The following is a 20,626-nucleotide window of genomic DNA, read 5'->3' on the forward strand; positions in this document are numbered from 1 at the left end:
TGTGGAAAAAAAAAATCTTAAAGGCAGAGCCTAAAACTACCACATTCTCTTAAGTGCTCCAGGATTTTTTAAGAGCCCATCATCAATCAAAGCCTAAGGCTGACTCTGGTTGTCTTGCAGCAAAATCCTAGAAAAACACTATAACCAATACCACACACACACACTAAAACAACACAAAACTAGACACAAAAAAACCCAAAACACTCTAAAATGCCTTAAAAACCAACTCGGTGAGCCCGGCCTCGGGCAGCACTTCTGTGGACCACACAACCACCTCTTCCTCGCTGGCAGCACTAGAGGGCAGGGCTGACACTTCCTTCAGAGTTTTGTTGGTTTTTAAACTATAGGAAACTGATGGTTTTTCTCCTCGTACTTAAGCTTCTGAAGTTGGGGATTTTTTCCTCTCTTTTTCTTTTTTTCAAAGAAGGATTGCACTGTGCCAGTTGTTGATTCTACTGTTAGGTTACTTCACCAGTACGTAGTTTGTCCATGGTGTTAAAAAAATAACAAAAGAGCCAAAGAAAGGGAAGAGAACAGAGTGTCACACAAAATGTTAGGGGTTGGAAGGGATCTCAAAAGATCAGAGGCTAGAGTAGGGCAGGTCACACAGGAACACAGACAGGTTTTGAAAGTCTCCAGAGAAGGAGACTCCACAACTTCTCTGGGCAGCCAGCTCCAGGGCTCTGTCACCCTCACAGTGAAAAAGTTTACGTTCATGTGGAACCTCCTCTGCTCCAGCTTGCATCTGCTGCCCCTTGTCCTATCATTGGATACCACTGAGCAGATCCTGGCTCCATCCTCCCAACATTCACCCTTCACATCTTTAGAAACATGAATGAGGTTACCCCTCAGGCTCCTCCTCTTGAAGCTAGAGAGCCCCAGCTCCCTCAGCCTTCCCACAGCAGGGAGATATTCCACTGCCATCAGCATCTTTGTGGCTCTGCACCGGACTCTTCCAAGCAGTTCCCTGAGGCCCTTCTTGAACTGAGGGGCCCAGAACTGGACACAATATTCCACATGCAGCCTCACCAGGGCAGAGTAGAGGGGAAGAACCTTCCTTGACACACCCCAGGATATTCCAAATATGTCAAAATAAGTTGTGGCAAAAAAAGGAGAGTTCTGTGACCCTGACATGTTACAACACTAACTCTCCTCCAGCATCCAGCACTTAGGAATTCCTGATTTCCAAGAGCTGCTCACTTCTGTGTAGCCTCTAGCAGGCATGGATGCTGGAGGACTCACACCATGGATTTGCTACTGCACACAAGTCCTTACCTGGGAACAGTGGGAGATGGCAGAAGGGCTGTTCCCTTCTGTTCAGAACAATGTACTGGTGAAAGAGAACTGCAAAGCCTTCCTCACCTCTACCACTGTGAGCAAGATCAAAGCTTTTTAATAAAAATGCCAGCATGTGCCAAAGCAGACAAGCAGAGCTGCCTTCCAACCAGCACTACCATGATGCTCTGACAGCAGAAAGGATGCCACTTCCCCTGTCTGTAAGCATGCCTACATGATCCCATGCTCAGGTTCCCATTCCCTGACAACCTAGCCTATAGATTTCTTGTTGTTTGAGGCTTTTTCCCCAGTGTTTCTCAGCAGCATTTGTATTTGTGAGCAGCTAAACACTCGTTACCAGTAAGGCTGGATGCCTTACTGGCATGACTTGCTTGGGTACTCATGTTACACTGCAGGGAAGATTTGGGTTCAGGAGTAAGAAGACTAAGATTTTTCTGTGTCAAATTTGGCATAGACTGTGGGGCTTATTTGCCTTCACTGAACACACTGGGAGCACACTCACACCACCCAGGAAATTTTACCCCACAAATGTTTGTTAATTGCAGGGATCCAAGATTTTAGCAGTGCCCTTCATATAAACTCTCATCTTGTGAACCATTACTGTTGCAGCTTTTGTATTGCAGGAAAGACTGGCAGGACTGATAGGAGAGAAATATTCTGGCCCTTACTGCCAGTTGTAAGCTCACATCAGATTTTGCTTCTCCTGCAGTTCTGCAGAACTTAGTCAGCTTTATCTCCTGCACTGTCTCTCTCCCACCTTTCTCCCTTTAAGTGCTGCCTCAGCTTCTGCTCCCCTCTGACTTGTGCACTACCACTGCTGCTCAGGGAGCTGGTGCATTGATTGGGCTGGGGCTGAGCAGCAGCAGCCTGTGCTTAGGGATGAGACAGGGTAAGCAGGAATGTACAAAACTGACCCATAATGTAGAACTTCTCCCGTGGGAAATCCAAAAGAAAAGTCATTGTTTGCTCACTAATTGTATCAGCACGATCTTGAAAACGCTCCTGTATCTAAATATGGATCTAAAACCTGCTAGGAGGAGTTAAAGGCATTCCCAAGGCCTGTGGTTTGAAACACAAGTCCTTCAGACTCGATTTCTCTTACTCCAGAGCTGCCTGTGACTGCAGGAATCAGATCCCAAGAGGGCATGTCCTAAGCTGAACTCTTCAGAGCAGGGCCTGGGAAAACAGCAGTAAATTGAAGACAAAAAAAGCATTTAGAGAAAAGTCAAGGTAAAGCCTTCTTCATCAGACCTGACAGCCCTTTTCACCACATGCAGGCTGATCCCACTGACCTTTACTTACTTGAAAGCCTCCAGGCCAACTGTCAGCCCAACCCTGTATCACACTGGACAGACTGTGTTCAAGCTCCCACGTCCAGACTCTTGCTGTGGCTGTCCTCCTCAGTTATTGCCTTCACTTATACCTCACTTCCCCCCTCTCTAGAAAGTTTAAGATTCCTTCAGGTATGATGGGGCTATACACCAAACACTTACTGTCCTTCCAGGAGCAGAGATTAGTTCACCTTTTTTACTGCCAAATTAATTTTCCAACAAATTCTCTGCAGTTTACCCTGAGACTTTGAAAAAGAAGATTTTAAGTAAGGATGAGAAGATGCTACTTGCACTGTGTCAGAGCCTGACAAAGTGGACATGAAGCCTCAGGAAGAGATGCAGGAGAGGGTCGAACCAGGAGTGAAAAAAGGAATGCCAAAAACCAAAAAGACATATTTCTCACTTGAATCTCTTGAATGATCCCTTGTTGCCACAAAAATTGCTGCTATTGAGCTAAAACCATATTGCTATGAGGAGTAACTCTCAACACAACCCATGCAAGATGTCAGTCCCACCTGAGCAAGCCAGCATCTTTCAGTGGAAGGCAATGCAGCACAGACATTTTATCTGCACAGAGGAACATGAGACTAGCAAAACATTCTGAGCAGAAACATTTCCCAGCTCAGATGGAATGAACATAGACAATAGGTGCTGAAGTGGAAAGTCTACAGTGACTCAAAGCACAGCTGAGCCCCTGGCACAAGTTGCAATGAAACATGCTTCTTCATGTGGCCTCGAGCACCAGGACCAGCTGTGGACAGTGTCTCAAGGAGCACATAGCAGTTACAGTGGGGCTGGAACTAAAGCAGCATCTCCTCCTGACATTACAGCCACTCACTCCCCGGCCCCAGGTACTGCCTTTGACTCCTGCACAGAGGATGAACACACAGCAAGCTCAGAGCCATCACTTAGCAAACATCAAATGAACGGATGCCCTGCCCAGGAAGGGATCTCATGTTGGGCTGAAAGGCTTCTTTAATTAACAGGAACCTCATCTGTGCTTTAAAAGCTCCTGTAAAACAGGATGAGATGCAGTTAGTGAAATAAACACTTGAAATCTGCCAAAGAGATCAGTAGGTATGGTTAATGTAGAAGGAAAGTGGATTCACACTGTTTCCTGAAGCACCAGAGACATGCCAGTACACAAAAGTAGGGTTTACAGCTCCTGAACAACAGAGATAAATTAGAAAGATTCAAGTGATACAAGTGAGGAAGAGAGCTTCAGTAATACAAAAATTAAAAAAAAAATAAAATAAAAAGGATGTTTTGTTGGGGTGAGTTTGGTTTAAAAGTGAAATATGAGTATATGCCAGGATGTGTTCTGGTAAGAATCATAGAACTGTTCAGGTTGGAAGGGACCTCAAGGATCATCTAGTTCCATCCTCCCTGCCATCCATGGCAGGGAGGATGGAACTAGATGATCCTTGAGGTCCCTTCATATGGCAGGGAAGATGGAACTAGATGATCCTTGAGGTCCCTTCATATGGCAGGGAGGATGGAACTAGATGATCCTTGAGGTCCCTTCCCACGAGATCAGGTTGCTCAGAGCCACATCCAGCCTGGCCTTAAAAATCTCCAAGAATGGGGTTGTAGGTGTACTGGTAACCACAGTGCTCCTGTTTGTCTGAGAAATTAAGAACAAGTGAATCAATACACATAGGAACAGTGCACCTAATGTCTGACAGCTGCTGCCAGCAAGAGGAGAAGCAAAGGAACCAACCCCAACGGGCAGGGACACTCCCAGCCATCACTGAGATTGCCTCTGCATTCCTCAGCACTTGTTAGGTAACTTGTTAGGTACTGTCTACAGCCCTTGGTCTGCACAGGAAAAAAAAAAAATTAAAAATTTGTTAACATTTTTAAAAATTTAAAAAAACAAAACAAAAAGACAAAAAAAAATACTAAACCAACCAAACATTTGTTGCTCCAAATTTCTTACACTTGAATCATGAGGTTAATTGCTCCTGTTCCTTCTACTAAACAGATCATGTTATAGTCTCCAAATCTGGATGGAAAGGTAGACTTCTCTCTACTGAAATGCACTGCTCACGGGGCTGAGTGTTAGACTGACAGCATCAGATCCTTTCTTGGTTTCTTTCCTTATCTAAGCTGATGATACAAGAGGTAGAGGCAGGTGATAAAACTCCATTCAACTCCAAAATGGCTTCTTCTCATCCCTTAGTTTCTTTCCCTCCAAGCTTGCTAAAGTGATCTTACCTCACCAAGACCAGGCCTGTCCTTTGCACAGCTGTGTAAAAAGGCTGCAGCCACAAAACCAGCTCCAATTTCATTTTCTGTTTTTGCCCTTTAAACTTTTCTCCCCCAGATCAGATACTCTCTTTCTTCCTGCAGCTTTCTAACTGCCAGCTATTCTTGGTGCCCACCAAATACAAGATTATTAACTCACTGCCCCTAGTGCACATGGAAAGCAAGAGGGTACAGGTCTTAGTTTGCTCCTTGTGAACAGTATTCCCAGCACAGCATTTACCCATGAAATGCTGCTTCTGGGATAGCTGCAGACTTACTCCAGCACTATGTGATGCTTAGAAGCAGAACCAAACAACACCCAGACTGTGCAGTACTTCTGGTGGTGTCAAGAAAGAATACAACAGCACCTGAAATGTGCCATACAAGGAGGTAGTACGGCACTGGAGGCAGAACCCCACACAAAGCTGTGGGAAGATCCTCCATCAGGAAGGAATTGCCTTAAGCACTGGGCAGGAAATGAACTGGGGAAGATCCAAGAAAATAAATAGGATCTTGGATAAATTCAGCCTATAACAGCCACTCTCTATAGAGGTTACCTTGTACAGAAAAGTTAAACAGGGCTCTCCTGATGTTATATATGTTATATATGGATTAAATACATTTATATTTGTGATTTTTCCTTTTACCATTACTCCATATTCAATGTTGAATTGAGGAAGGTGGAGATTTTCACTGCTATTTAAGAGATTAGTATGCAAATTCTACCAAAATAATGGATATCTAGGTATCCAGGAATTTTAGGACACTTCAATAAAATTAAGCTTAAAATAGGAAATGCTTTACTGATGCTAGTGTTGGAATGAGACACAATAGAGGGAGTTTCAGATTACCCAGCAACTCCCATTTCCCAGCTCAGTGCCAGGCTGGTTTGGTGGAGCATTTTATCCTGCACTATTTTTAGGGAACTGGGAGGTTATTAGGAAATTACCTAAATAAGGAATGTTCTAGTTCTTCCTTCTCACAGCTGCTATTCATATTCCAGGGCTCTAGTTAAACCTCCTGGGACAAAGACTAAGTCACATGGAAACATTTTTGAAGAAGAGTTTTTGGAGAATTCAGAGCCTTGCTGGTCAAGTCTGCCATGGATCACACCACACAGCTGCCTTCCATGCATCAGGAGACTGTATCACCTTGTGGGCTTCTTAAAGCTCATTTAACACCTCAACACAGCCCCCAGTATTTTTATGAAACAGCAGGACATGGTAGAGGAATGAACCATTATGAGTTACTAATCCTGAATGGCCTCCTGAGCAGTCCTGGGGTAAGCTGACGGCTCCAGCGCTCATCAGCAAAGCCAGCCATGACCTTACCAAGTCAGCTGGCAGGCAAAGCAGAAGCAGGGCTGCCTCCCACCCACCAATCACACTTGCAACTGAGACAGACAAGTGTGAAAGAGATACAGACACTGAAAAAATCCCAGCTGTTGACATCCAAGGTCTCTGCTATGGATTTGCCCTGATCTCTGTCACTGCTAAGCAACCTTCCCAGGACCTGCCTTGTGTCAGACAGTAGCTGCACATCCCTCCCAGTGCAGTGGAGTCATCATCCTCTTGCCTAGTTCTCTGTTGAGATCTCTAGTCATGGGTTTTTAATCTGCATTCAGGGATAGTTATGGCTCTGCACCTACCTTCAGCAGCTGGTTCAACACCAGGCAGCACACCACACACCATGGTGATCATGACAGGCAAATCACCCTGTACCTACCGCTCAGACTTGGTTCCCAGCAGCCACAGAGCATTTGGCTGCAGCCAGCAGAAACTGGTTTGCTGCTAGTTCACAGAAAAGGCACCTGAGATTCAGCTCTCAGACTAACTGATAATTACAAGCAATTTCCAACCTGTATAGTTACACTCCACCAAAAGAACAGAATCACAGATGTGTCAGTGTGAGCTGAAATTCCCCCCCACACCCCGACAATAACCAGGCTAGCTCAGTCTGGAAGCGAATGGAAGCTGTATTTACAAGCAGATCTACAATCTATGATGAAATGCAATGAATATGTGCAAATATACAAAATTCACAACATTTACAAATATATACAATCCACAGAAAAAGCACAACGCTCCCTTTGCTTCCCCCCAAAGGGGATCTTTCCCAAGGGGCCTCTCTCCCAGGGGCCTCCCCCCCAGACCCCCTGGCAGAAAGCAGAGTTAGCTAAAGCAGAAAAGTTGTTAACTTAGCTGCCAAGGTCAGTGTGTTATCTTCAGCCAGAAGAGAAGAAGAAACAGCAGCAAGACAGCCCAGCAAGTTGCCCTGACTGCAGACTGCAGACTTTGTTTGGAGTAGTAGTTCTTAAACATTTCTATCTATCCAATGGAAGTGTTTAGAACAATCAGTATTTTGCTTTCTTACACCCAATAGTGACTTATTTACACTCTTCCACTTTCTCTGACTGAACTTTGCAAAGAAAAATTAAAGAGACAGTTTCAAACCATCACAACAGAGGAGATGTGGCATTAATGCTTTGTGTTAAAACAGTGATCCGGCAGAGGAAGGGAAGGAGCATGAAAAGACAATCTCTCAATGGACATAAAAAGCTTGAAGTCAGCTCCTCAATGCAGCAGGACAGCAGCAGAGGTGCAGCTGGGTTCTAAGCTGCAGGAAGATGTGGCTAATAATACATCTCCATCGTAGCCAGAAACTGAGATCCAACAGAAGAATAGGACCATACCTCCACCTGGAAACCCACCAAGAGACCAATTCTCTCCTGTTCAGTATTGTTGAGTTGCAGGCACCACAATCACAGTTTCCACAGATCACAACACAACACATAGGCAAAACACTGCAAACTCCAGGGATCCAAGGGTGCTGGGTGTCAACATCCCAGGGGAAGTACAGTCAAATCTCCAGAGCCATAATTCAGCATGGAGTCAGGAATCCAAGCCTGAAGGACAGCCTGAAGACCTCTCTGCAATGCAGCATTTTGCCCTTCAAAGCCAAGTACTAGCAAACTGCAGAAAACCCACAAGCACTGCACAGCTTTTTTTTCTGTTCCATTAAGTCAGCTGTTTTTGCAAAAAAAAAAAAAAAACAAAAAAACAAAAAAACAGTCTTTAAAACCCCAGGAGTGTGGTCACTCATTCATCACTGCTCTCTGGTGAGCTACCTCCTTGCCTTGCCCTTGCAGCTACGCGGGCTTCAGGCCAAATCCCCATCAAAACCAAAAGCCCAGAGAGTAAGGAGTACCCATCGTGTGCCCACTCCCAAATGCCCTGGGAAAGCAAAAGAGTGGCATTCTCAGGCAGTGCTCCAAAGCACATCACTTGATCTGCCACTACAGGCACCCACACCCCACCTGCCCCTATCTCCCTTGGTCTGTGTCCTCAGGACCCCCTCTGGAAGACAAGCTGATGTGAACCTGCCTGTACAGGCAGCACAAGGTGGGGGGCCTCAGCAGCCAGCACTGCCAGGATTCCCTGCCTGCTCTCCAAACATGCCACGCATGCAGGAAGAGCAGCAAGAGAGTGAAACTGAAGGCACAAGAACCATTACACTTCTGGAATAGCCAACCTGGCTGGGGTTTGAGAGAGAGCTATGAAACAACAGTGGAGGAGGCAGGGTAAGGAGTGGGATACTCAGTTCTCAGTACTGGTGTTGCAGCAGCACCATCAGTTTGGTGACAGTGGATCACGGTGGTGGCTGCTGGAAGAGAAGGCACTAACAGTGCATGTCACTATTAAAAATGTCACGAAGGGCTTTTGAAAAACTTCAGGTAAATGAATTTGCCTTTGTTTCCAGCTTTCCAGAGATATTATCAAGACTTCCCATTCCAGCAATTCCCCCATCCCCACACTTGACAGCTAGGATTTTACACTCACAAGCAGATTTTTGTCTTCTCCCTGAAGAAGACCAAGGAAAATTTAGAACTTCTCACCACAGTCAGCAAGCCCCAACATCTTCCTGTACACTTGGGTACACCAACTTGAGAAGTGTTTCCCATGAACACAAGGAAGCAATGAAGAAAGGGGCAGTGAGCCTGTGGTGGGCACCTTGGGCTGGGTGGCAGGAGTGTGACAGCCTCCTCGCTGTGCCATGCCATGCTCCTGCTGGCAGAATGGCTGCTCAGGTTGGTGTGCATAAGCTGGCTGTAACCTGTCCATCTCGAGCACCAATGGTGCTGCAGTTGGGGCATAGGCTTTCAGCCGGAGATGCTTTACCCACAGACCAACTCAGGAAAGTGCTATGAGTGCTGCCAGGAAGCTGCCACCACCTGCATTGAGTATCACCAGAGCTGCCACCATGGCTCGCTCTATCTGCCTCCTGAGGACAGCTCAGAAGAAACTCTACCACCTGGCAGTGCCAGCACTTCCAGACAACTCCAAGCTGCCATGGTTAATTTGTCAGTTTTGTACATTTTTGCCTAATCAGTTAAAAAGCAGAACTGGCTCCACACAAGCGTTACCAAAGACAAACCCCATCTTTAAAACCTGCCTCTCAAACTGCCATTTCTTATGCTGTGTATCTACTCACAACTGAACTCCAGCTTCACAGCTTTGCTGCAAGTGCCACTCAAGTATTTCCACATGCCCACATTCACCTTAAACTCTCACACAGGTATCAAAATTCAAAATTTTGCAGATGCCAAGTGAAGAAGCTTTTGAATGCCACATATATTTGACCTTATTTTTAGGCTAATGCTCATTTAGCATGACATTTCTATTTCCATAAGTGTTATTACCTAACAAAAATAAATGGAAAGCAGACATCCCATTTTGCAGACGATATTTTCACTCAGATGTAACTTTACAAGCTCCCCAAAGCTTAAGGAAAGGGGAAAAAAAAATCTTCAAATTAAATTTTTATGCTTACAATTGCATTAATCTGCAAGATAGGCAGCTGGTCTCAATGCTCAAAACCTTCACTAATCATCACAGCTTAGTGATGGAGTCAGAGGAACAGTCTATCTAGCTGAATCCAAACTGGCATTCCATTTTATCCCCATCCCTGAAATCCTAGCGTTCAGGGAGAACTGATTCAGAAGAAACAATCCTCTTTTCACAAGTAGATGCCTATGCCACACTGAGACAGTGAACAGATTGATGGCTCTCTCACATTCAAGTTTAACTGAGTAAAACAGGTAGAAAAGAACTGTGTGATATAGACCAGCAGTATCTCAAAACTCACACTATGCAAACCAGAATCATTAGAGTCCCCTGAGCCACAGTGATGGTTACAGAATGCTGCTGCAAGCAGCAATTGCCCGTCAATAAAGAGCAGTGTTTCTAGTTCACTGTGAAATGAACTGAAATGAAAGGCATTATTAATTTATCTTTCCATTGCTGCCTTGCATCAGAATTGAGACAGTGATACCATCACCCTCTAGCACTAGAAGTTGTTTCCAACAATTCAAATACACTCAGGGTAATTAAAGAACACAATGTGCTGAAACCTCCAGCACTCCCATAATAGCTCTTTTTACTAACAGGTTGAGGCAGAAACATCAGCTATTTCTGAATTTAATTTCCAAGGCAGTACCTACATAAAACCACATTTAAAACAGTGGCTCAGTCCTGGCTCAATAGAAAAAAATCCTGTTGCTTTCAAAGGAGCAGAATTGAGCCTATTAAAAGTTATATAAAACACATCCTTCAGACTTACAAAATTCACACAAATTAACCTTGCTAAAACATTTCTAAAAGAGCAAGGAAAATGGTCTTTGAACACATAGGCTTAAAGAGGAGAGGCATCACTTCTCTGCTGTAGAGATGGAAGGAAGAGTGAAGGGCCATACTGAATGTAAGGGAGATGCCAGATTAAATCTCAGAAACAAGTAAGAGCCATGTCTGTTAACTACAGCAAGAGCTTGCCCAGGGAGGCAGTGGATCCCCAGCACTGGAACTGTTAAGGGTACAAAGTGTAAAGCATCTGTCAGAAAGGCACAGGAGCCTTGCAGCAGCAGATGGAGTAGAGGAGGTCCCCTCTCATCTTCTCATCTATAGTAAACTTAAGACAGATGTCATGCTGGAGAAAGACTGCAGCATGCCACAGTATGGCATGCAGAGACAGCTCCCCACCCTAAAAAGTCTCTGCTCCCCACCCTAAAAACTAAGAGAAGCAGCCTGCTCCAGCAGGCAGGGCACTGAGCTGAGACATGGGGAGCCAGGGCTCAGTTTGAAGGTTGCACCAGAGCACATCAACCACAGCCTACACAGTGGCTCTCCCCTTCTCATCCTTTACCTGCTCCTGCTTTCCAGTGCAGGGTTGGCCTGAGGGCATGGCTGGGTGAGAGTGAGAGCAGAAAACTGGACACACATCAGCAAAAATACAGATGCTGAAGATACACCAAGAAGGGTAATTGCCCAGGAACTTCTACAACCTTGGTGACTCGTTCAGCAGGTTTTTTAGAACAGGTGGAGTGCATGGAAGAAAGGGGAGGGTGGCACACCATGTTCAGGCTACAATCACCCAAATATAGCTATTGATGGCTCAGAGGAAAGCATACAGGATTGATACAGCACCTAGCACAGCCCACAACAGGGGGGCCTCTCACATAGACCACCATAACCACAGCAGAGAAAAAAACTGTCATAACCATGTCATAAAGAATTTTAGTACAGGAGAAGGATGGCAGCTTTAAGTAGCCAAACAGAAAAGCTTCACTGGAGTTTCTAAGAATTACAGCTGATAGGAGGGGATTGAGGGTAGGAGGAGTTAGTGCTCCCAGAATCAAGTACTGGGTTTGGGTCCAGAGACAAAGATGGATTGGGTCACAGTACAGGAACTGGGGAACAGCTGAAAGCTTAGGTGACATTTTGTACATACAAACAAAGGGCAGCCCCAATCAAAAGTTCTCTAGAGTTGTAAAAGGGTTAATTTCATGTAATGGAAGAGCATTTCACTGAATTAATTGGCAAAGAAAATGAAGAGGAAAAAAAAACCCAGCTCTCAAAATAGACAGTTCTTTAAAAAGAATTCATTAGAGGACTGAGAATTCATGTTTCTGTCAGAGGGCTGTTCTGACTAAAGCCTTGTTGATCAGTAGCTGCATAGGTCAGACTAGCTGTTCATAGTAACATCTTTAAATTGTGATAGAAGAAATGTTTCCTGAAGCACTTAAACCCAAGAAGAAGAAATTCTACATTTGTATTAGACAAAAGAAAAAAAGATGGTAAGTAACATTTCCTTGGGTTGAACATGTAAGTCAGATCACTCAGCCCTCTTGCACCTGTGAGTCCTAAAAAGTTTCGGCTTGCCAACGCCCAGCAACATTTCAGAGAACTGGAAGAAGCCCAGTGTGCTCCTTCTCCAAGGACACGTGCTACACACACAAGCAGGAAAAACAGATGGGGCAATGTGAATAACTTGGGTAAGGCTGTTGTGGATAACCACTCCAAACACCAAACAGGGATTATACAGCTTCCACACCTGGACTAAACACTGGTGATAGTTCTGAAAGGTTACTGGAGAACAAACATTGAGCAATCTTTAATACACATCCTCAGAGGCCAGTTGGAGCCCCAGTGCTGGTCAACACCTCAACCTAGAAACAAAACCAACTGTCTATTGAACCCTGCAGACTAGCCAAGCAGTGACAGTGCAGTCCCAGAGTATGACGTGCATCCCCTGGCAGGCAGGGACCATCCACCTCAGATGTGCTGCAGTACAACCTAATATGAAGTCATACATCTAGGAACAAGGAATGCAGACACTGCTGCTGGAGATGCCAGACTGCACTGGAACTGCATCCAATATGAAGTCATACATCTAAGGAATGCAGACACTGCTGCTGGAGATGCCAGAATGCACTGGAATTGAACCAAACTCTGATGCGCAAAGGAGGCTGAGGTCAGAGCAGATAAGCAACTCAGCAAAAAACTAGAGACAAGAGGGCTAACATGATTATAGGATGTAAAGAAACAAGGTAGTGGTCTAGAGAAGATTTTATCTCCATATACTGAAAGTATGTGTACACTGTACTGGTTTTAAATTATATTTAGATTCTACAGTACACTTAGAAAAGAGACTGGAAAGACAGACCAGACAAAAAACTCTCATTGAGAGGCTTGAAAGACTTCATCTGTTTAGTTTATCAAAAAGGTAGCTTCAGAGATGGTGGTTCACAGTGTGTTCAAGGCAGGTACTGATGAACTCTTAGCAGAGAAAGTTTTAGCTATAAATGGCTCAAAATTGAAACTACAAAAGTTCAAGGAAGTAATAAAGGCATGACTTTCCTTAACAGTAAAAGGTAATTAACCTTTAGCTTAATGATGCTACAAGCACTGTCAAGTAAAAGCAGTGAATTTTCAGTGTTATAAATCTTTAAATTAAAACTGAATACTGCATGGATTATTTGCTTCAGGTAAATGCAAGTTTCTGGGTCTGGGTGAAACTGTATGGCTTATTCTACGAGATCTGACAGGATCATCTTCTAGTTTTTAACTCAACAGATTTACAGTAAGACAGGAAAAGAAGAGCATAAGCTGTTGCTGACAGTTACATCTCTGTAACTCCTCTTTGCTGGGGTAAGGGTGACAGATTATAAACCATTCTTGTAACTGAATCAAAATCATTCACTAATTAAGGCAAACCAAAGCTGCCTCCAGCCTCCCTCAGCCCGCCAGGTGACTTACTCAGAGATATGTACAAAGATGTCAGGCCCTCCATCTGCAGGGGTAATGAAGCCATGGCCTTTGGAGCGACAGAAGCATTTACAGACACCTTTGTAGATGGGCCCCTCCGATGCTCTCACAGTTCTGCAAAAGAAAGCACAAAAGGGGCAGCTTCATTGCTGAGCAGGGATGTGACAGCATCCAGCTATGTCAGCCAGAGCACACTGAGCAAATGGCATAAATGGTCCCAATACTCACTCCCAGTGAGGACACTCCTGTGCAGCAACTGCTGAACACCCATTTCATACACTGCGTATGTTTTGCCTGCAACCTTTTTATGGGAGATAAAATGATGATATTTGCTTCATTACAATCCATCAGCTGCCACCCTGAATCCATCTGCTGTTATCATCCTGCCAAACCTTCTTTTAGATTCTGTACTAAATGTGAGCATCTTCTACCTTTCATGAGTTCAGGAGTGCCAGCGTGCCCCCAGGTTCTGAATCTGCTTTCCCAAGTGTACACAGCACTGGTTAGGCCACACCTTGAGTACTGTGTCCAGTTCTGGGCCCCTCAGTTTAGGAAAGATGTTGAATTGCTGGAGCATGTCCAGAGAAGGGCAACGAGGCTGGGGAGAGGCCTTGAGCACAAGCCCTATGAGGAGAGGCTGAGGGAGCTGGGGGTGTTGAGCTTGGAGAAGAGGAGGCTCAGGGAGACCTCATTGCTGTCTACAACTACCTGAAGGGAGGTTGTAGCCAGGAGGGGTTTGGTCTCTTCTCCCAGGCAGCCAGCACCAGAACAAGAGGACACAGTCTCAAGCTGTGCCAGGGGAGGTTTAGGCTGGAGGTGAGGAGAAAGTTCTTCACAGAGAGAGTGGTTGGCCATTGGAATGTGCTCCCCAGGGAGGTGGTGGAGTCACCATCCCTGGAGGTGTTCAAGAGGGGATTGGACGTGGCACTTGGTGCCATGGTTTAGATAGTCATGAGGTTTAGGGTGACAGGTTGGACTCGATGATCTTTGAGGTCTCTTCCAGCCTTCTTGATTCTATGCACATTTTTTTATAGGCCAGAAACAGCCCCAGGCATAGCTTCTGGGATGGACATGAACTGAAATAAAATACTTAAAGTCACAACTTCACAGAAGGGTCATGGAAAACAAGTTAGTGGCTGCTCAAGTACTGAAAGATGAGAAATCTGAATGAAATACACCAAAAAACCCAAAACAAACAAACAAAATTTAAATAGAGTGCAGCTAAGAGGAAGAGGTATGTTGTTCAGAGTCTGTGTTTGTGGCGTTTGAGCTGAGCTTTGAGTGGTTGCACACTATACCAGGCACAGATATTCTAAGTGTAACAGCAAGCGTGTGCATGTGGGATGGCGAGGCTGCCATGCATGAGGCTGTGTCACTCTGCACATGTGTATATACACACACACTGCTCTTCTGCATGCATGTCTATCACTATCCTGCCAGACCAGGGCCCAATGAAGTCAGTATTTCACCTCCACTGACTCCAGCATGCTATGAAGCATAACTGGTATGTGTAACACCAAGACTCAAGATTGATCTCCTCCACTGTTATGGGACCTGTACTTTAAAACAAGACAGATTTTCATAGATTCATAGAATGGTTTTGGTTGGAAGGGACCTTAAAGGTCATCTAGTTATAACCTGCACCTTACCATGGGCAGGGACACCTTCCACTAGACCAGAATGCTCAAGGCCTAGTCCAACTTGGCCTTGAACATCTCCAGGGAGGGGGTATCCGCAACCTCTCTGGGCAACCCATTCCAGTGTCTTACCACCCTCACCGTAAAGAATTTCTTCCTTATCTCCAGTCTCAATCTGCCCTCCTCAAGCTCCAATCCATTCCCTCTCATCCTATCACTACAAGCCCTTCCCAGCTTTCTTGTAGGCCCCTTTCAGGTACTGGAAGGCTACTATTTGAAGACAAACCTTTAGGATGACTTGCAGCTGTCAAGAAAAAAAAGCATACACAAACCCGTGGAAACTGGCCCATCCTAAAAGCTGTGTGATTAAATCCCACCAGATATGCTGAGTTGAATTTCCAGGGATCCAAACTCACTCAAATACTTTCACTAATTAAGCCAACTGCTTTAGGTGTCTTACAGGGTTGACATAAAGGACGCAATAGGTCAGGATCTTCTCATGCCATGACTATCCAGGAGGTCGCTTCCATGTTAGAAAAGGATTTTGGTGCTACTCTTCAAACTCAATAGATGATTCTATTGCCATTTGGTTACATGCTTCATGGAAGTTTTGACATTGATTTTCCAAATGTTCAAAGCTCACAGAACTCTAAACAAAATAATTTTAAAATGTGGTAACAGCTCTGTTCCTTAAGTCAAATTGACACTAAAGAAATACAGTTGAAAGTGTTAAAGAACTCTCCATTAAATCACTTCATTTCCAGCTCTGTAAAGCTGTTGATGCACCTGACCCCACACATGCTGGTTACACAGAGGAGCACTCACTGCCCTAAATTCAGTTCAGTTGCATCTTTCAAGGAGATAAAACACTGGGGGGGATAATGCCCCACGCTTGCAATAAACCAAAATTAAATAATGTCACTGAATAGAAACCTACTGCCTGTCACATTCATCTTTTTCCATACACCTGTGGAGCCACAGCTCACCTATAGCTCCTCTTTTTAAAAAAGACACTTAAAAAAATAAATGAAGATTTAGAGCTATTTTCATTTCAAGGCAAGCAAGGTTCCTACACTAATTAATGAATAAAGAACTGGAAGCCAAATAACAAATTCTTTAGTTTTGTAAGAACCAGACTAAAATGAACAGCTGAGAAAGATTACAAAGAGTTCATTATTAACACAGCACCAAGGCAAGCTAGCCTGGAATTGATTTTCAAGGGCAATCCCAATTATCACAACAATTATCTTCCTTTGTGCAATCTCCTTCCATTACAAAGTTCAAGGCATATGAAGGCTTTCCGGAACTGACAACATTTAAATTTTTCTTCCTCTGCCTCTCTTCTTTTTCACCTCATTTTAAACACAGAAGTAATAATACAAAGCAGCATTGGGATTGATGCTATTTAAATCCACATGGATAACTCTTGAAGAGAAGAGCTGGGTAACACTGCAAGAAGCAAAAAGGAAAAACCATGCCAGCTAGATTAAGCAGCACAAAATAAGCTAGCTGTGGGTTTGAGATCTTCTACAGTGTTTCACAGAGCTCTACCAGGCCTCCTTTACACAGAAACAATTGTAAAACAGTGTACTGGATTGACCACAGCCTCACATTACACCCTCAGATCCCAATTCCAAGGCCACCGAGATTAACACAGAAGCCCACAGTGCCTTCTACAGATCAGCACTTTCCTGGGAGACCCATCTAAGGTACTACGAATTTTTTGCCACATCTTACAACAATCATCTTTTCCTGCACTATGGATGAGTCTCCTTTGGGAGGGAAGCTCTCAGGAGCCTGCATGCCACCATGGGGCAATAGGAAAGCTTGGGGAAAGTCAAGATCAATACCTCAAATAACTACAAATAGCAACAAAGCTCATCTCGTTTTATGGAAAACCTCATAGAATCTTAGAGGATCATAGAGATCAGGATTCATACCTTGAAAACCAACACATTCTTTTACAGGTCTATTTGACCAATCTTAAGGTTGAGATAAGAAAGATGAAAAGGAAACAAGCACTGTGAAAAGTGACAGGGTCATGGACCATCCCTAAAAGGTAACATGGCTGATGGTAGCACAGGTCTCAGCAGTGAAAGAATTAGAACCTTCAGTGAGGTCTGGTCCACTGCTTCAGGGTTGGTAAGAAGAGAAGTCATGCCAGAAGAAGAGGTGGAGCTAACAAAGAAACACCAACAGGAACTGGTCCTGAGAGCCACAGTGTCCAAAGCTTCAGAGAAGAAACTGTGCTTTGAAAAATCTCAGTGTATTTTCCCCTGGAAAACTCTAGTCTAAAAGACTGGAAAAGGTTTAGACCATCCTTTACACAAACAGAGCACTGAAAAACTACAGGTGATGTGGACTAGAAGTCTAGTGGCATCAGAATGTATTGGAGAAGAGATAACAGTAAAATACCAAAGCACTTGGATACAAACAACCTCTCTGCTACAAAACCCTTCACCCGGGCAGGAGTCAATCTTTCTGCCCGAGACAACTGTGTGGTACATCCCTGACAGGCAGGTTTCTCAGTACTCACGCTGAAAAGGTCCTGGTGCGGCGGGTGGGCAGCGGGCTGGGGATGAGGTACCCCCGCATGGGCGACGGCGAGCGGTCTCTTGGCCTGCGGCTCTCGGGCAGGTGGAGAGAACTGGGTGAGGGTGGAGAGGTGGGAGGCTGCTGCGAGGCAGAGGAAGTGGGCTCAGAAGACATTCCTGATGCCTGGGAAAAGCCTAGAGAGAGGAAGAGATCTGACTTAGCCCAAAACAAAATGTGAATTGTCATAAAAGTCATGAATTCTTCAGCTGATGATTTCAGGAGAGTACGACTCACTTCCTGAGGACGCACACGCAGACACAGCTGCACCAAAGGCTCATGCTCTGTGTCACTGAGTTCATTTTTTAATGTTTGTCTATTTTTATATCTCATAGCTTTTGTAAGCTGTACCAGGAAGCTCCACTGAAAACAGATTACCCCACAGCTAACACGCATTTGCGTGCTCCTGCCTCACTGATAGACAATGGCTCCTGAAGCAGAGCTCAGCCCCAACACTAGGTATAGGTGTGCCTCACACAGCTGGCAGACAGATGGGATTTGACCACTGACAGCACAGAGGAGCCTCCTGTATCTGCATACAAAGGAATTACAAGACAGAAACACCAGAAGAAATGCTGTGCCTCTGCTGTACCTGTGCTGCTGGCAGTCAGTTTTGCTTTGCAATCACCAATTCTAACTTCCTTGCTGCTGCACAGCTATTAGCACAGCTCTGTCAGAGCTTGTAACACCTTCAGCTTGACTGCAAGAAGAAAACTAAACAAATGCTCCTTAATTCACTTCAGAGTCAGACAGTTAATTTACTCTGCCAAGGACAGGAGCTTGCACAAAGCTGGAACACAGTGGCTGACTGCAAGGAAGTGGCTCCTTCAGCCTGTAGAGATCTGGCAGACCCAGCACCCCCGCTTTTGGAAGGTCTGAGCGTGCTACAACCTTCTAGGAACCAGGAAGCCAATAATCCACATTTGCATTCAGATCCCCAGCAGCCCAAGCCAGACTCGCTCTTATTCACATTCCACAGAATGGGCAGGAGAAGGTCCCTTTCTCAGCACGCCAACAGCAACACACATCTCATCACACAACAAGCAAAACTCACAGAATCCATGGGAAGGATTGATAAGGTGAGAACCAGCAGCACTTCCACACACAGGAATGCATGGCTTACAGGTAGAACCATGACATAGAGAAATCAATCAGCACAGCGCTGGTATTACTGTGCAAGTCCCCATCTGCATTGGAAAGGGAATAAGCTGTACAAAAATAACCAATAGCTCACTACATTTATTTCAGGAAATCTAAAAATATCTGGGTATCTGGATGAGTCAGCAAAAAGTGTGGTGATCTGGGTCAAGAAAGTATCAAGAAGGCAAGAAATGCTGCTTTTAAGACCAATAGTTCCATTGAGCTGAAATCTCTCCTATCCATTACACACTCCTGACACCCACACTCCCAGCCCATGAATTATGGAGTGGATCCTTCACATGGCATTTGAGATGCAGCCTTCTTGTCAATGACAAATCCCATTATTTCTTCCTGAAACTAAGGACTAAAATTAAAAAAAAGCCTCTTAAGAATGAAGTCACCAGGGAACAAAGGCTTTTGTGTTTAATTGTTCAGGGTGCTGCTGAGAAGGTAGAAGTAGCTAATCATGTTCCCTCATATACCAGCTTGTGCTTTCCACATTGTTCAAGACCAACAACTCAGCTGAAGACAAACCCACAGCTTTACAGGTGGCATTTCAAATATGGATGGCATTTACTGCCCATAAGCCAATGCCCTGCCTAATGTCATGGCCCAGTGCTCAGCTGAGACTGAGACAATACTACTAAAGGGGTGGGATTTTCCAAACTTCCTCTTCCTCCAGAGACTTGCTGTGCTGGCTGATAATAAGTCTCAGATTTCAAAAGACCTCTCCTTCGGGTGCCTTGCTTTCAAGGAATGCATGTTTGACATAGCAGGACTCTAAGAAGTCACAGGAAAAATAAGAGCAAACAATGAAAACCTCATTCAGGTAAGTCAGCACACATGGCCTGGCCTTTGCACAAGTGAAAAGGCAGCTTTCAGAATCACACCCTCTCTACCCTCATCTGAATCTACAGTAGCCCATGAGGTGACAAGCAAACTACAGAGCTCTTCACCCATTCACAGCATAACAGCAGAGCCAGCCACAAAGTACTGCCCATCTCCTTCCTCAAACAAGGGCAGAGAGACAGGAGAATTTTCCCTTCAGAATTCATCCTCCAGATGAACCACAAAAACATCTGCAAATAAAGAAGGCTTAGTGGCATTAGGAGTGTGCTAAGATACTTTATTGTTTCCATTTATGTTATTCTTGTGCCTGCTTCTCTGCAACATAAAATAAAACACTGATATAGAACATTCAGTGCCATTTCACTTCAGTGCCACTTCAATACCCTTTTTGTTCTCTGCCCATGGCCAAAGTAGATGAATGGCCTGGACTCTCATAATTTCTATTACACAAGTCCTAAGTCGTGATCAGAGCTCGGTGAGAGCAGATACACAAATGCACACAGCTGGAGGCGGCCAGGAGCAGCCACGCTCGGCTTCACACCCACTGCAGCAAGCGAGCACAGCTCAGAAGAGGAGGGATGCACAGGAGCAGGAACAGGAAGCCTGTGGCTACACTGTAGCTCAGCAGTAGTCTGTAGTAGCAGGTGTGCTGTATCACTGCATGTGCAGGGCACTGGCACATCCATTTGCCTCTTGGGCTTCTTGCAACAACTGTAAAAATCAGATGCAATGAGAAGGATTCCACACCGAATCACCAAGTTTTACCCTGTGCACTGCATGCAGTGGGACAACAGCAGCTCCTGCCTCCTCTGAACCTCTGCTCAATGCAGAAGACCACTTTCACCTGAACCTCTTCCAAGACAATGGTGGAGTTTAGCTATTTCAGTTTGTTCTGGTGTTCATTTTTCATTGGCAGCACTCTTGAAGAACCAGA

General features: G+C 44.8%; 1 protein-coding gene across 1 annotated transcript in view; it reads right to left on the bottom strand.

Annotated features, from left to right (window-relative positions):
- CARHSP1 (calcium regulated heat stable protein 1) overlaps positions 1-20,626 on the bottom strand; it is a 37,951-nt gene that overhangs the window by 1,890 nt on the left and 15,435 nt on the right. Inside the window, exons 2-3 of the mRNA XM_054390906.1 lie at positions 17,648-17,840; positions 13,466-13,588 (exon numbers count right to left, since the gene is read on the bottom strand). Of these exons, the coding sequence (XP_054246881.1) occupies positions 13,466-13,588; positions 17,648-17,820 (296 nt within the window). The 5' untranslated portion in view covers positions 17,821-17,840. The remainder of the gene's footprint in view (positions 1-13,465; positions 13,589-17,647; positions 17,841-20,626) is intronic.

The sequence above is a fragment of the Indicator indicator genome, chromosome 22 (genome assembly GCF_027791375.1).
Source record: "Indicator indicator isolate 239-I01 chromosome 22, UM_Iind_1.1, whole genome shotgun sequence".
In the NCBI taxonomy this organism is placed as follows: Eukaryota; Metazoa; Chordata; class Aves; order Piciformes; family Indicatoridae; genus Indicator; species Indicator indicator.